The sequence below is a fragment of the Bufo bufo genome, chromosome 3, assembly GCF_905171765.1.
Source record: "Bufo bufo chromosome 3, aBufBuf1.1, whole genome shotgun sequence".
Classification (NCBI taxonomy): Eukaryota; Metazoa; Chordata; class Amphibia; order Anura; family Bufonidae; genus Bufo; species Bufo bufo.
Window position 1 is genome coordinate 692,836,221 of NC_053391.1, and position 17,973 is coordinate 692,854,193.

At 45.0% G+C, this 17,973-nt stretch overlaps 1 protein-coding gene and 1 pseudogene across 4 annotated transcripts in view; both read right to left on the minus strand.

The window, feature by feature from the left end:
- The window catches only part of LOC120996568 (beta-arrestin-1), a 150,846-nt gene that overhangs the window by 17,603 nt on the left and 115,270 nt on the right, over positions 1 to 17,973 (minus strand). For all 4 annotated transcript variants that reach the window (XM_040426559.1, XM_040426557.1, XM_040426556.1 and 1 more), the window contains 7 exons: positions 7,379 to 7,423; positions 5,749 to 5,945; positions 3,355 to 3,414; positions 1,959 to 2,026; positions 1,133 to 1,268; positions 336 to 420; positions 148 to 220 (listed from right to left, as the gene is read on the minus strand). In XM_040426559.1, coding sequence (XP_040282493.1) covers positions 148 to 220; positions 336 to 420; positions 1,133 to 1,268; positions 1,959 to 2,026; positions 3,355 to 3,414; positions 5,749 to 5,945; positions 7,379 to 7,423 — 664 coding nt within the window. The remainder of the gene's footprint in view (positions 1 to 147; positions 221 to 335; positions 421 to 1,132; positions 1,269 to 1,958; positions 2,027 to 3,354; positions 3,415 to 5,748; positions 5,946 to 7,378; positions 7,424 to 17,973) is intronic.
- On the minus strand, positions 4,777 to 4,874 carry LOC120996708 (annotated as a pseudogene).

Genomic DNA, 17,973 nt, shown 5'->3' on the forward strand with positions numbered 1-17,973 from the left:
TCCAAAAAGAGCACAGCAGCAGTTTTTAAAGCTAGAGCTACTTGATGACTGCAGTTGGCGGTATATCACATCCCTTTAAAAAGTAGTCTAGGGGGACGACCAGGAAGAAGAAGCCATTGCAGCATGGATGTAACGATATGTACTCACTCAGCTTCCTCCACCGCTACTGGGCACTTGTACTGGGCTGTGTTGAAGAGGCAAATGTCGGCATACTGGCGCACTGTAACGAAATACAACAGACAGAGCACATTTATAAGAATTGGTATTATTTATATTACAGTTGCACCAATATATGTGTCTAGTGCAACGCTTTCCCTGCAGGGTCTCATCATCACCTGAGATTTTAATCTTCTTCACAGTCTTGTTTGTGTTGTTTGTGACGTGGACATTGACATTGATCGGCTCTCCATGGTAATAAATCTGCAGAAAAACAATAAAAGTATCAAAATGTGTCCAAAAGTGTCAAAGAGAAAAGATCAGTAAAAAGGTTATCAATTACGGATGCAGTTCCCAGTGCGGCCTGTAGATGGCATCAGAGACTAGCAATTACACACTGCATGTCTGCAATCAGCAGGAGATCGATGTTCAGGCCTAGTTCACACTTCAGTGTTTGTTCAGTGATTTCCATCAGTGATTTTGAGCGAAAACCAGGTGCGGCTCTAAACACAGAACAGGAGCAGATCTCTCCCTTATGTCTATGGAGGCTCCAATCCTGGTTTTATCTCACAATCACCGATGGAAATCACTGACCCAAACACTGATGTGTGAATGAGGCCTTATACTCCAATTACCTCCAGAGCTGCATTCACAGTCTTACAGACCATAAAGAGGACGCAGCTGAAGTGTGACAGAGACATTCGTCTCCCATAAGTCACTAGGTGCAGCTATCGCATTGTAGTTCACAGAATCAGTGGGGCGCAGGCAGGTGTGGGAGCCAACAGGAAACTGGCAGAACTGTAAATGCTGCTTTGAATGTAATTAGAGCATAAGAAAATAAGGCTAAGCATAATACTGCATATAGATTTACTAATTCTGATAATCTGGAAATCTATGCAGAGAGAACAATTGGTAAGGTTTATGACATGAAACGTTTTTATGAATGTCCGATAATCCAGAATAATTTTAGGGTCACCTCTTTATCTAGCGATGCCTCCAGGTGCAGAGGTTTATCTGACATCAGGAACTGTCGTGTGGTCTCCGCCATCGGCTGTGGTCCCGGCCTCTCTGGGGCATACTGGACTTTTCTGATTACTAATCGTACTGAATTCCTGAGAAAATAAAGGAGATGGAAGATAGATAAATAGATAATAGATAGATAGATAGATAATAGATAGATAGATAGATAGATAATAGATAGATAGATAGATAATAGATAATAGAGAGATAATAGATAGATAGATAGATAGATAGATAGATAGATAGATAGATAGATAATAGATAGATAATAGATAGATAGATAGATAGATAGATAGATAGATAGATAGATAGAAAGATAATAGATAGATAGATAGATAGATAGATAGATAGATAGATAATAGATAGATAGATAGATAATAGATAGATAGATAGATAGATAGATAGATAATAGATAGATAATAGATAATAGATAGATAGATAGATAGATAGATAGATAGATAGATAGATAGATAGATAGATAGATAGATAGATAGATAGATAATAGATAATAGATAGATAATAGATAGATAATAGATAGATAGATAATAGATAATAGATAGATAATAGATAGATAATAGATAATAGATAGATAATAGATAATAGATAGATAATAGATAATAGATAGATAATAGATAGATAGATAGATAGATAATAGATAATAGATAGATAATAGATAGATAATAGATAGATAATAGATAATAGATAGATAGATAGATAGATAGATAATAGATAGATAGATAGATAATAGATAGATAATAGATCTTATTGGATATTTTTTCTACCTTTTATGGATCTTTTCTTCCAGGGTTTCAGCACAGAAAGCCTTCACCTCATAGTCGACCCCACAGGCCTGAGAGGGAGGAGAGGACAGTGGATCATTAATCTCATTAACTCGACCACCATCACCCGTATGACCACATCTGGCACCTTCATTACCAGCCCTCGTCTGCCACCATCACCACTCTGTCACCACCTTAATTACTACCCCCATCATTCTACCATCACCTCCATTACTGCCCCCACTCTACACCACCCTCTTTATCTTAACCATTCTACTAACACTTTCTCCACAACCTTCACCACCACAGACATTACCACCACAGACATTACCACCACCTTCATTACCACCAACTTCATTCCTGTAAAGCAGTGGAAGTGAAACCAATAGATTTGACTTAGGGCTAAATCTAGGGGCATTATCCTGACAGTCCCCTGGATCTTGCCCTTTAACCCCTATACAGGGATCTGGTCTTCTCTGCAAGGGAGCCACCAGGCTGCTACCTCCAGGAATAGTCTCCTTGTGGTTGTCTGCTGACCCACAGGGGTCAGGGACACCGTTGTGCAACCCTGAGGGAACAGGCAATACTTGTATTCAGTAACAGGCTGAGGTCAGAGAAGGCAATGTACATGCAAATCTGAGAAACAATGCAAAAGTTTAGGGAAGCCAGCTCAGGGTCTGTATCCAGGAACAGGCAGGAGTCAGTACACGGGCAGACAATCACAGCTAGGAGCAAGAACCTATTTCTCAGGCACCCTCCCACTGGGAAAGGATTGCCAGCCATTGGCTGGTGCAAATCAGGTTGTGCACCCTAAGGTCAGAAGGAAGAAGCTTTGCTGGCAAGATCAGGCCACAGCCTGCATGGGGAGAAGAACCGGAATACTCCAGTGGCTGGATCCGCCACAAGGAAGCTGCAGGGAATTGGAACATCATCAGAGGAGTGAATGGAGAGGCGCCCATGCCTGCCCGAGATGCAGCTGCATCGGGCACAAGCTGCCAATATAACAATTACCATCACCATTTCTACCACCACCATCTTCATCACTACTTCCATTCTACCACCAGCCTCATAACCACCACGGTTCTACCACCTCCTACAAAGCCTTCACCACAGCCTTCACCTCAACCATCACATCCCCTGCCATCTCCTGACCCATAGCTGTACTAACATTATCTTCTCTCTACTTCTTCTAGAAGGTTCTCACCGTCTTTGTCACTACCACCTGCATAATGCTTCTGCCTCCACCACTATCTTCATAACCGTCATCTCGCACAATTACAATGTTATCCCTTTTTTTTTTTTTTTTACAGAAAATATCAAGAAATGATTAACGCTAATGTCTAACCATTGGTTCAATTTGACCAGACCCCCCACCACCACCACCACCACCAGCACAAACCTTTCCTGTGTCTTCGGGGCCGGGCTGAAGAGTGACAGAACATGGGAGATTTGGTGGAATCTGGAAAATCAAAAAAAGTTCATTATTTGCGCTTCCGATATCTGGTCATTGCAGTTCATCCTACAAATAACAGGAACCGACATTTCCAGGGCATGGCTGCGACCACTACCTCCGCACCCCCTACAGCTACACTGCTGGGTCAGGGTTAAAAGCAGAGCCATAAACTGAAGCTTATGGGCCCCTAAGCAAACTCTGTAACAGAGACCTCGACCTCTGCACCCCCTGGATAAAGGATATACCTCCCAGAGGGCAAATCTCCAGGATCTTCTCTATAGAGACACTGAACCAGCAGGAGATGCCAGAAATGTTGAAGTCAGCTCTTTATGTGGCACATAAAACATTAGGTAACAAAGGATTCACAAAGAACTTAAAACTTTACAATTGATACATTGTATCAGGACTGTAAACAACGTTTAATGGCGGGCTCCACTGAAGAGAATGGGGCAGAGCTGCAATGCCACACACAACCAAAGGACAGGTATGGCACTGTTTTTAACCACTTCATTACCAGGCGATTTTCCGTTTTATTTTTCTGTTCACTTAGCTGTAAGAGGGCTTGAATTTTTTTGTCCTTTCTAAAGGCACCATTTAATGTCGTATACAATGTAATGGGAAGCTGGAAAAAATGGCATGGAATTGGAAAAAAATATATATATATATTTTTTTATTCTGTCACAGTGTTATGGGTTTTGTTTTTACAGCGTTACTGCCCTGTTCCCTTCATTCTCCAAGTCAGCACAATTACAGTGATTTTCTTTTAAAGCCCGAGGAGCGTGCTTTCTACACCCGTGCAACAAAATCGTGCAGTGTGCCACACAAAAACGTGCACAAGGTTACCGTCCATCGCAGGCCCTCTCCATATGAGAAGGGCCCCCATAAACCTTTCCCAGTCCCTCCGGGCCAGAAGGCTCCTCAAATGGACCAAGACAAAATAGGCAACCCCCAGCCAAAGCCGAAGGTATGCCAAGTCTATGCTCCGGCTTTCAACTAGGCTACCATCCAAGATGTCGGCACAGAGCTTCAACAACTAGATCTAGACTCTCCCCGAAGGGAGAGCCCAAGGGGTTTTTCGGGGGGGTGCGGAACCAGGATGGCCACCCCCCCCCCCCCAGACCTCTAGGGAGGTACCCGTAAGGGCGCCGCAACCCAAGAAATCCTTGTGACAAACAAAATGTGGAAAGTGAAGCCGTCACTCAGTGGGCTCCCACCACCGGTGAGTTCAGGCACCTAAGGGTCACCACTCCTGGGGCACTTCTGCACCTCGGGCTTCCAAACATCTCAGTCCCTGGCTTCGATCCGGCGATCCTTTGGTCACCTAGCATAGGGCACTAATGGCCCAAGCCGTACACCCTAGGGATGCCGTGTGGTTCTCTGTTCTACATCCTGCCAGGGCTCTGTCCACCAGGAATCAATAGGAACAGATACTACACTTGATCTTGGCCAAAAGGCCGAGAAGCGAGTGATACCACATCTATATAGTTTTATGGGTATTGTTTTTACAGCGTTCCCTATGAGATAAAACTGACCTGTTCCCTTCATGCTCCGGGTCAGTGAGATAACAGTGATACCACATTTATAGACTTTTTCTTATATTTTAATACTTAAAAAATAAAAACTTTGGAAAATTCTGACCCCAATAACTTTTTTTTTCTACTTTCGCTTACGGAGCTGAGCGAGGGCTTATTTTCTGAGGGTAGTTTTTATTGATACCATTTTGGAGTACGTATGACTTTTTGATCACTTTAGATTTCATTTTTTTGCAGGTGGTGAAGTGATGAAAAAACACTGAATCGTCCATTTTGGGGTTTTATCGCCATTAAGTGTACAAATTATAATAGTTCACACATTTTGGGACGTGGCGGTGTCTATAGTCTATTTTTAGATTCTTTTGTAGTTTTAAAAACTTTTTAGACTTTTTTTTTTCGTCCTCCTAGGGTACTTTCACATGCAATCATCTGATTGCTTCCTCCATAGACTGCCGTGAATTGCCATTGCAGCCTATAGGAGATTCGCTATTTCGCTTCTTCGAGAGCCGATGGGCCAAGCAGTGCTCGTATGAAAGCTGCTCAGATGCCGTGGTTTCAATTGACCTTGGCATCTGTCTGCAATCGGCACTATCGCCGATCACAGACATTGCTTTCGGGTGTCTGGTGTTTAAAGCAGCAGAAACCTGGAGGCTACGGTGGCAGCTTCGCTTCAGAGTGGGCGCCATGTTTAAAGACCCTATTTCCAACATATATACCGTAGTTGTTCAGCAGTAGGGAAATGGTTAAACTAAAGCAGCCATGTTTTTCTAATTCTAGACATTAGGCGATATGGAGGATCCTCTCCTACCTCGAAGGTGAACGGGTAGGCATGCTCGCCCAACTTCTTAATCAAGCGCTCCTGCAGCCGCGTCAGTGGCTTCTTCTCTTCTGGGACGGGTGGGAAAGCTTGAATGTTGGCCACAAAAAGATCCTTACGAAAAGTCAGACCAAGAACATCAAGGTCCTCACGGCCATAACGAAAGGCGCAAGTCAACGTCACAAACACTGGAGAAACAAGAGACAGAACCCGGCTGTAATTAAACTGGCAGGATCTGCAGGTTGACGAGACTCCAGCCGCGTGACTGCTTCATTATCCCCATCACGCTCTTGCTGACGTTCTGTCTCGTACATGGAGACAAGCCGCTAATTTTCTGTACTCTAGTTTTTGAGAGAGGCGCCTCTAATAGAGATGACTGAAGCATAGAGGCTCGTAATTACTCATCCTCGCTGGCTATGATTTAATGTAATTGGAGATGGATTTCTGGCAGGTGAAAAATGGTCAAAAATTAAATTTCTCGGGGGGAGGGTGCCCGAAAAATATCTCCAGTCCTACTTGTTTATTGTTTCCTACAGTACTGAGAGGTTAGCACCCAAGGGACCTAGAGTTAAGGGTCTCCTTTATGCTCTAAATAAAACACAGGCACAATCAGGGTCGTTACAAAGTTGCACGAGGGCGCTCTATCTACAGCTAACGACCACAACCAGACCTAAAAATTCATAAGTCACAGGGGCTTGTAGGGGTTGGACCATCTTAAAGAAAATTTTATTTTATTTTTTCCCAGACACAGCGATATATCTGCTCACAGCTTGTGTCTTGTATTGCAGTTCACCTCCATCGAAGTCAATGTCACTGAGCTGCAATACCACACACAACCTGTGGGAAGTGTGGCACTGTTTTTGGATGAAAGCAGTCCCTTTATTTTATCTTGGAGTACACCTTTTAATGTCCAAGCAATAAGCCCCCAAATTCTGTAATGGGAATACCCCTTTAAATCTGTCCAAGTGAGTTTAACCAGTTTGACCAGCACATTTATGGCCATTACTGGGACACGTTTCTTGTCTTCTTGTTTTTGTTAAGGGTGATATACATTATATGGAGTTGTTATGATACAGATGGATATAAGACCCCCATTTACTTCCTGTGCACCTGATCTTGTGACTATTGTCCCATGGAGTGCTATTCTTGTTATTTTACTATATTTAGGGTAAACTAGAATTTTTTTTTAGAAAAACCCTTCCCCAACCTTTTATACATTTTGTCCCACCCCTGGGCAAAATTATAAGAAGTTCTGTAGTAAAAAGATGGACATAAGACACCCAATTTACTACCTCTGCAGCTGATTGTAAGCTCTTGCGTGCAGGGCCCTCATTCCTATTCTTCTAATTGTTGCTGTGTAATGTATGATTTTAATTGTACATAAACCCTCTGATTGGAAATCGATGCGGAATATGTTGGCGCTATATAAAAAAAGATTATAATTATTGTACCATAGGGCTGCTGTTCTTGTTTTTTCCTTTGTTAAAGTTGATACAGAGCAAGTAATATGTAGAGCTCCTTCCTCAAGCCTCCCCTGCTCATTGTCCCGCCCCTTTTAGAAAAAAAATGGATATGATGCATCTGTAGTGGACAACCACTGAGAAGACATTATATACGGTACCTTTTCTTTCTTTCAGATATTCGGGATCCACCAAAACAACACCATCTAGAAAAATACAAACATATGTGAGTTTATATAAAATATATATACTGTATATAGGTGATTTACATACAAATTTGAAAACCGAACCAATGATGGAAAGTTCCAAATACAAAATCAGAATAAAAATAAACTCAAATGGCTGATAACAGGGAGTAATAGACTGTATTCTCCTGTCCTACAGTCATCCTCTCCCCTGAAATGGCTGATAACAGGGGGCAATAGACTGTATTCTCCTGTCCTACAGTCATCCTCTCCCCTGAAATGGCTGATAACAGGGGGCAATAGACTGTATTCTCCTGTCCTACAGTCATCCTCTCCCCTGAAATGGCTGATAACAGGGCGCAATAGACTGTATTCTCCTGTCCTACAGTCATCCTCTCCCCTGACATGGCTGATAACAGGGAGCAATAGATTGTATTCTCCTGTCCTACAGTCATCATCTCCCCTGAAATGGCTGATAACAGGGCGCAATAGACTGTATTCTCCTGTCCTACAGTCATCCTCTCCCCTGACATGGCTGATAACAGGGAGCAATAGACTGTATTCTCCTGTCCTACAGTCATCCTCACCCCTGAAATGGCTGATAACAGGGAGTAATAGATTGTATTCTCCTGTCCTACAGTCATCCTCTCCCCTGAAATGGCTGATAACAGGGGGCAATAGACTGTATTCTCCTGTCCTACAGTCATCCTCACCCCTGAAATGGCTGATAACAGGGAGTAATAGATTGTATTCTACTGTCCTACAGTCATCCTCTCCCCTGAAATGGCTGATAACAGGGAGCAATAGACTGTATTCTCCTGTCCTACAGTCATCCTCCCCCTGAAATGGCTGATAACAGGGGGCAATAGACTGTATTCTCCTGTCCTACAGTCATCCTCTGCTCTGAAATGGCTGATAACAGGGGGCAATAGACTGTATTCTCCTGTCCTACAGTCATCCTCACCCCTGAAATGGCTGATAACAGAGGGCAATAGACTGTATTCTCCTGTCCTACAGTCATCCTCACCCCTGAAATGGCTGATAACAGGGAGCAATAGACTGTATTCTCCTGTCCTACAGTCATCCTCTCCCCTGAAATGGCTGATAACAAGGGGCAATAGACTGTATTCTCCTGTCCTACAGTCATCCTCTCCCCTGACATGGCTAATAACAGGGGGGCAATAGACTGTATTCTCCTGTCCTACAATCATCCTCTCCCCTGACATGGCTAATAACAGGGGGGCAATAGACTGTATTCTCCTGTCCTACAATCATCCTCTCCCCTGAAATGGCTGATAACAGGGGGCAATAGACTGTATTCTCCTGTCCTACAGTCATCCTCACCCCTGAAATGGCTGATAACAGGGGGCAATAGACTGTATTCTCCTGTCCTACAGTCATCCTCACCCCTGAAATGGCTGATAACAGGGGGCAATAGACTGTATTCTCCTGTCCTACAGTCATCCTCTCCCCTGACATGGCTGATAACAGGGGGGCAATAGACTGTATTCTCCTGTCCTACAGTCATCCTCACCCCTGAAATGGCTGATAACAGGGGGCAATAGAATGTATTCTCCTGTCCTACAGTCATCCTCTCCCCTGAAATGGCTGATAACAGGGGCAATAGACTGTATTCTCCTGTCCTACAGTCATCCTCTCCCCTGAAATGGCTGATAACAGGGGGCAATAGATTGTATTCTCCTGTCCTACAGTTATCCTCTCCCCTGAAATTGCTGATAACAGGGGGCAATAGATTGTATTCTCCTGTCCTACAGTTATCCTCTCCCCTGACATGGCTGATAACAGGGGGCAATAGATTGTATTCTCCTGTCCTACAGTCATCCTCTCCCCTGAAATGGCTGATAACAAGGAGCAATAGACTGTATTCTCCTGTCCTACAGTCATCCTCTCCCCTGACATGGCTGATAACAGGGGGGCAATAGACTGTATTCTCCTGTCCTACAGTCGTCCTCTCCCCTGAAATGGCTGATAACAGGGGGCAATAGACTGTATTCTCCTGTCCTACAGTCATCCTCTCCCCTGAAATGGCTGATAACAGGGGGCAATAGACTGTATTCTCCTGTCCTACAGTCATCCTCTCCCCTGAAATGGCTGATAACAGGAGGCAATAGACTGTATTCTCCCGTCCTACAGTCATCCTCTCCCCTGAAATGGCGGATAACAGGAAGCAATAGACTGTATTCTCCTGTCCTACAGTCATCCTCTCCCCTGAAATGGCCGATAACAGGGAGCAATAGACTGTATTCTCCTGTCCTACAGTCATCCTCTCCCCTGAAATGGCTGATAACAGGGAGCAATAGACTGTATTCTTCTGTCCTACAGTCATCCTCTCCCCTGAAATGGCTGATAACTGGGAGCAATAGACTGTATTCTCCTGTCCTACAGTCATCCTCTCCCCCTGAAATGGCTGATAACAGGGGGCAATAGACTGTATTCTCCTGTCCTACAGTCTTCCTCTCCCCTGAAATGGCAGATAACAGGGAGCAATAGACTGTATTCTCCTGTCCTACAGTCATCCTCTCCCCTGAAATGGCTGATAACAGGGAGCAATAGACTGTATTCTCCTGTCCTACAGTCATCCTCTCCCCTGAAATTGCTGATAACAGGGGACAATAGACTGTATTCTCCTGTCCTACAGTCATCCTCTCCCCTGAAATGGCTGATAACAGGGAGAAATAGATTGTATTCTCCTGTCCTACAGTCATCCTCTCCACTGAAATGTCTGATAACAGGGGGCAATAGATTGTATTCTCCTGTCCTACAGTTATCCTCTCCCCTGACATGGCTGATAACAGGGGGCAATAGATTGTATTCTCCTGTCCTACAGTCATCCTCTCCCCTGAAATGGCTGATAACAGGGGGCAATAGACTGTATTCTCCTGTCCTACAGTCATCCTCTCCCCTGAAATGGCTTATAACATGGGCAATAGACTGTATTCTCCTGTCCTACAGTCATCCTCTCCCCTGAAATGTCTGATAACAGGGGGCAATAGACTGTATTCTCCTGTCCTACAGTCATCCTCTCCCCTGAAATGGCTGATAACAGGGAGAAATAGACTGTATTCTTCTGTCCTACAGTCATTCTCTCCCCTGAAATGGCTGATAACAGGGGGCAATAGATCTTATTCTCCTGTCCTACAGTCATCCTCTCCCCTGAAATGGCTGATAACAGGGAGAAATAGACTGTATTCTTCTGTCCTACAGTCATCCTCTCCCCTGAAATGGCTGATAACAGGGGGCAATAGATTGTATTCTCCTGTCCTACAGTCATCCTCTCCCCTGACATGGCTGATAACAGGGAGCAATAGACTGTATTCTCCTGTCCTACAGTCATCCTCTCCCCTGAAATGGCTGATAACAGGGAGCAATAGACTGTATTCTCCTGTCCTACAGTCATCCTCTCCCCTGAAATGGCTGATAACAGGGGGCAATAGACTGTATTCTCCTGTCCTACAGTCATCCTCTCCCCTGACATGGCTGATAACAGGGGGCAATAGATTGTATTCTCCTGTCCTACAGTCATGCTCTCCCCTGAAATGGCTGATAACAGGGAGCAATAGATTGTATTCTCCTGTCCTACAGTCATCCTCTCCACTGAAATGGCTGATAACAGGGGGCAATAGATTGTATTCTCCTGTCCTACAGTCATCCTCTCCCCTGAAATGGCTGATAACAGGGGGCAATAGACTGTATTCTTCTGTCCTACAGTCATCCTCTCCCCTGAAATGGCTGATAACAAGGGGAAATAGACTGTATTCTCCTGTCCTACAGTCATCCTCTCCCCTGACATGGCTGATAACAGGGAGCAATAGATTGTATTCTCCTGTCCTACAGTCATCCTCTCCCCTGAAATGGCTGATAACAGGGGGCAATAGATTGTATTATCCTGTCCTACAGTCATCCTTTCCCCTGAAATGGCTGATAACAGGGAGCAATAGATTGTATTCTCCTGTCCTACAGTCATCCTCTCCCCTGAAATGGCTGATAACAGGGGGCAATAGATTGTATTCTCCTATCCTACAGTCATCCTCTCCCCTGAAATGGCTGATAACAGGGGCAATAGACTGTATTCTTCTGTCCTACAGTCATCCTCTCCCCTGAAATGGCTGATAACAGGGGGCAATAGACTGTATTCTCCTGTCCTACAGTCATCCTCTCCCCTGAAATGGCTGATAACAGGGAGCAATGGACTGTATTCTCCTGTCCTACAGTCATCCTCTCCCCTGAAATGGCTGATAACAGGAGCAATAGACTGTATTCTCCTGTCATACAGTCATCCTCTCCCCTGAAATTGCTGATAACAGGGGGCAATAGACTGTATTCTCCTGTCCTACAGTTATCATCTCCCCTGAAATGGCTGATAACAGGGGGCAATAGATTGTATTCTCCTGTCCTACATTCATCCTCTCCCCTGAAATGGCTGATAACAGGGAGCAATAGACTGTATTCTCCTGTCCTTCAGTCATCCTCTCCCCTGAAATGGCTGATAACAGGGAGCAATAGACTGTATTCTCCTGTCCTACAGTCATCCTCTCCCCTGAAATGGCTGATAACAGGAGGCAATAGACTGTATTCTCCTGTCCTACAGTCATCCTCTCCCCTGAAATGGCTAACAGCAGGGAGTAATAGACTGTATTCTCCTGTCCTACAGTCATCCTCTCCCCTGAAAAGGCTGATAGCAGGGGGCAATAGATTGTATTCTCCTGTCCTACAGTCATCCTCTCCCCTGAAATGGCTAACAGCAGGGAGTAATAGACTGTATTCTCCTGTCCTACAGTCATCCTCTCCCCTGAAATGGCTAATAACGCGGGCAATAGACTGTATTCTCCTGTCCTACAGTCATCCTCTCCCCTGAAATGGCTGATAACAGGGAGCAATAGATTGTATTCTCCTGTCCTACAGTCATCATCTCCCCTGAAATGGCTGATAACAGGGGGCAATAGATTGTATTCTCCTGTCCTACAGTCATCCTCTCCCCTGAAATGGCTGATAACAGGGAGCAATAGACTGTATTCTCCTGTCCTACAGTCATCCTCTCCCCTGAAATGGCTGATAGCAGGGAGCAATAGATTGTATTCTCCTGTCCTACAGTCATCCTCTCCCCTGAAATGGATGATAACAGGGAGCAATAGACTGTATTCTCCTGTCCTACAGTCATCCTCTCCCCTGAAATGGCTGATAACAGGGAGCAATAGATTGTATTCTCCTGTCCTACAGTCATCCTCTCCCCTGAAATGGCTTATAACAGGGGGCAATAGATTGTATTCTCCTGTCCTACAGTCATCCTCTCCTCTGAAATGGCTGATAACAGGGAGCAATAGACTGTATTCTTCTGTCCTACAGTCATCATCTCCCCTGAAATGGCTGATAACAGGGGGCAATAGACTGTATTCTCCTGTCCTACAGTCATTCTCTCCCCTGAAATGGATGATAACAGGGCCAATAGACTGTATTCTCCTGTCCTACAGTCATCCTCTCCCCTGAAATGGCTGATAACAGGGGGCAATAGATTGTATTCTCCTGTCCTACAGTCATCCTCTCCCCTGCAATGGCTGATAACAGGGAGCAATAGATTGTATTCTCCTGTCCTACAGTCATCCTCTCCTCTGAAATGGCTGATAACAGGGGGCAATAGACTGTATTCTCCTGTCCTACATTCATCCTCTCCCCTGAAATGGCTGATAACAGGGAGCAATAGACTGTATTCTCCTGTCCTACAGTCATCCTCTCCCCTAAAATGGCTGATAACAGGGAGCAATAGATTGTATTCTTATGTCCTACAGTCATCCTCTCCCCTAACATGGCTGATAACAGGGGGCAATAGATTGTATTCTCCTGTCCTACAGTCATCCTCTCCCCTGAAATGGCTGATAACAGGGGGCAATAGACTGTATTCTCCTGTCCTACAGTCATCCTCTCCCCTGAAATGGCTGATAACAAAAGGCAATAGACTGTATTCTCCTGTCCTACAGTCATCCTCTCCCCTGAAATGGCTGATAACAGGGAGAAATAGACTGTATTCTCCTGTCGTACAGTCATCCTCTCCTCTGAAATGGCTGATAACAGGGGGCAATAGATTGTATTCTCCTGTCCTACAGTCATCCTCTCCCTGAATGGCTGATAACAGGGAGCAATAGACTGTATTCTCCTGTCCTACAGTCATCCTCTCCCCTGAAATGGCTGATAACAGGGAGCAATAGATTGTATTCTCCTGTCCTACAGTCATCCTCTCCTCTGAAATGGCTGATAACAGGGGGCAATAGATTGTATTCTCCTGTCCTACAGTCATCTTCTCCCTGAATGGCTGATAACAGGGAGCAATAGACTGTATTCTCCTGTCCTACAGTCATCCTGTCCCCTGAAATGGCCAAAAACATGGAGCAATAGACTGTATTCTCCTGTCCTACAGTCATCCTCTCCTCTGAAATGGCTGATAACAGGGAGCAATAGACTGTATTCTCCTGTCCTACAGTCATCCTCTCCCCTGAAATGGCTGATAACAGGGAGCAATAGATTGTATTCTCCTGTCCTACAGTCATCCTCTCCCTTGAAATGGCTGATAACTGGGAGCAATAGACTGTATTCTCCTGTGCTACAGTCATCATCTCCCCTGAAATGGCTGATAACAGGGGGCAATAGATTGTATTCTCCTGTCCTACAGTCATCCTCTCCCCTGAAATGGCTCATAACAGGGGGCAATAGACTGTATTCTCCTGTCCTACAGTCATCCTCTCCCCTGAAATGGCTGATAACAGGGGGCAATAGACTGTATTATCCTGTCCTACAGTCATCCTCTCCCCTGAAATGGCTGATAACAGGGAGCAATAGATTGTATTCTCCTTTTCTACAGTCATCAGCTCCCCTGAAATGGCTAATAACAGGGGGCAATAGACTATATTCTCCTCTCCTACAGTAATCCTCTCCCCTGAAATGGCTGATAACAGGGGGGAATAGACTGTATTCTCCTCTCCTACAGTAATCCTCTCCCCTGAAATGGCTGATAACAGGGGGCAATAGACTGTATTCTCCTCTCCTACAGTAATCTTCTCCCCTGAAATGGCTGATAACAGGGGGCAATAGACTGTATTCTCATCTCCTACAGTAATCCTCTCCCCTGAAATGGCTGATAACAGGGGGCAATATACTGTATTATCCTGTCCTACAGTCATCCTCTCCCCTTAAATGGCTGATAACAGGGGGCAATAGACTGTATTCTACTGTCCTACAGTCATCCTCTCCCCTGAAATGGCTGATAACAGGGAGCAATAGATTGTATTCTCCTGTTCTACAGTCATCCTCTCCTCTAAAATGGATGATAACAGGGGGCCATAGACTGTATTCTCCTGTCCTACAGTCATCCTCTCCCCTGAAATGGCTGATAACAGGAGGTAATAGACTGTATTCATTCTCCTGTCCTACAGTCATCCTCTCCCCTGAAATGGCTGATAACAGGGAGCAATAGACTGTATTCTCCTGTCCTACAGTCATCCTCTCCTCTGAAATGGCTGATAACAGGGGGCAATAGACTGTATTCTTCTGCCCTACAGTCATCATCTCCCCTGAAATGGCTGATAATAGGGGCAATAGATTGTATTCTCCTGTCCTACAGTCATCCTCTCCCCTGAAATGGCTGATAACAGGGGGCAATAGACTGTATTTTCTTGTCCTACAGTCATCCTCTCCCCTGAAATGGCTGATAACAGGGAGCAATAGACTGTATTCTCCTGTCCTACAGTCATCCTCTGCCCTAAAATAGCTGATTTCAGGGGACAATAGATTGTATTCTCCTGTCCTACATTCATCCTCTCCCCTGAAATGGCTGATAACAGGAAGCAATAGACTGTATTCTCCTGTCCTACAGTCATCCTCTCCCCTAAAATGGCTGATAACAGGGAGCAATAGATTGTATTCTCATGTCCTACAGTCATCCTCTCCCCTAACATGGCTGATAACAGTGGGCAATAGATTGTATTGTCCTGTCCTACAGTCATCCTCTCCCCTGAAATGGCTGATAACAGGGGGCAATAGATTGTATTCTCCTGTCCTACAGTCATCCTCTCCCCTGAAATGGCTAATAACAGGAGGCAATAGACTGTATTCTCCTGTCCTACAGTCATCCTCTCCCCTGAAATGGCTAACAGGGGTCAATAGATTGTATTCTCCTGTCCTACAGTCATCCTCTCCCCTGCAATGGCTGATAACAGGGGGCAATAGTTTGTATTCTCCTGTACTACAGTCATCCTCTCCCCTGAAATGGCTGATAACAGGGGGCAATAGACTGTATTCTCCTGTTCTACAGTCATCCTCTCCCCTGAAATGGCCGAAAACATGGAGCAATAGACTGTATTCTCCTGTCCTACAGTCATTCTCTCCCCTGAAATGGCTGATAACAGGGAGCAATAGACTGTATTCTCCTGTCCTACAGTCATCCTCTCCCCTGAAATGGCTGATAACAGGGAGCAATAGACTGTATTCTTCTGTCCTACAGTCATCCTCTCCCCTGAAATGGCTGATAACAAGGGGCAATAGACTGTATTCTCCTGTCCTACAGTCATCCTCTCCCCTGACATGGCTGATAACAGGGAGCAATAGATTGTATTCTCCTGTCCTACAGTCATCCTCTCCCCTGAAATGGCTGATAACAGGGGGCAATAGATTGTATTATCCTGTCCTACAGTCATCCTTTCCCCTGAAATGGCTGATAACAGGGAGCAATAGATTGTATTCTCCTGTCCTACAGTCATCCTCTCCCCTGAAATGGCTGATAACAGGGGGCAATAGATTGTATTATCCTGTCCTACAGTCATCCTTTCCCCTGAAATGGCTGATAACAGGGAGCAATAGATTGTATTCTCCTATCCTACAGTCATCCTCTCCCCTGAAATGGCTGATAACAGGGAGCAATAGACTGTATTCTTCTGTCCTACAGTCATCCTCTCCCCTGAAATGGCTGATAACAGGGGGCAATAGACTGTATTCTCCTGTCCTACAGTCATCCTCTCCCCTGAAATGGCTGATAACAGGGAGAAATGGACTGTATTCTCCTGTCCTACAGTTATCCTCTCCCCTGAAATGGCTGATAACAGGAGCAATAGACTGTATTCTCCTGTCATACAGTCATCCTCTCCCCTGAAATTGCTGATAACAGGGGGCAATAGACTGTATTCTCCTGTCCTACAGTCATCATCTCCCCTGAAATGGCTGATAACAGGGGGCAATAGATTGTATTCTCCTGTCCTACAGTCATCCTCTCCCCTGAAATGGCTGATAACAGGGAGCAATAGACTGTATTCTCCTGTCTTTCATTTATCCTCTCCCCTGAAATGGCTGATAAAAGGGGGGCAATAGATTGTATTCTCCTGTCCTACAGTCATCCTCTCCCCTGAAATGGCTAACAGCAGGGAGTAATAGACTGTATTCTCCTGTCCTACAGTCATCCTCTCCCCTAAAATGGCTGATAACGCGGGCAATAGACTGTATTCTCCTGTCCTACACTCATCCTCTCCCCTGAAATGGCTGATAACAGGGAGCAATAGATTGTATTCTCCTGTCCTACAGTCATCCTCTCCTCTGACATGGCTGATAACAGGGAGCAATAGACTGTATTCTCCTGTCTTTCAGTCATCCTCTCCCCTGAAATGGCTGATAAAAGGGGGGCAATAGATTGTATTCTCCTGTCCTACAGTCATCCTCTCCCCTGAAATGGCTGATAACAGGGGGCAATAGACTGTATTCTCCTGTCCTACAGTCATCCTCTCCCCTGAAATGGCTAACAGCAGGGAGTAATAGACTGTATTCTCCTGTCCTACAGTCATCCTCTCCCATAAAATGGCTGATAACGCGGGCAATAGACTGTATTCTCCTGTCCTACACTCATCCTCTCCCCTGAAATGGCTGATAACAGGGGGCAATAGATTGTATTCTCCTGTCCTACAGTCATCCTCTCCCCTGAAATGGCTAATAACAGGGAGCAATAGACTGTATTCTCCTGTCCTACAGTCATCCTCTCCCCTGAAATGGCTAACAGCAGGGAGTAATAGACTGTATTCTCCTGTCCTACAGTCATCCTCTCCCCTGAAATGGCTGATAGCAGGGGGCAATAGATTGTATTCTCCTGTCCTACAGTCATCCTCTCCCCTGAAATGGCTGATAACAGGGAGCAATAGACTGTATTCTCCTGTCTTTCAGTCATGCTCTCCCCTGAAATGGCTGATAAAAGGGGGGCAATAGATTGTATTCTCCTGTCCTACAGTCATCCTCTCCCCTGAAATGGCTAACAGCAGGGAGTAATAGACTGTATTCTCCTGTCCTACAGTCATCCTCTCCCCTGAAATGGCTGATAACGCGGGCAATAGACTGTATTCTCCTGTCCTACACTCATCCTCTCCCCTGAAATGGCTGATAACAGGGAGCAATAGATTGTATTCTCCTGTCCTACAGTCATCATCTCCCCTGAAATGGCTGATAACAGGGGGCAATAGATTGTATTCTCCTGTCCTACAGTCATCCTCTCCCCTGAAATGGCTAATAACAGGGAGCAATAGACTGTA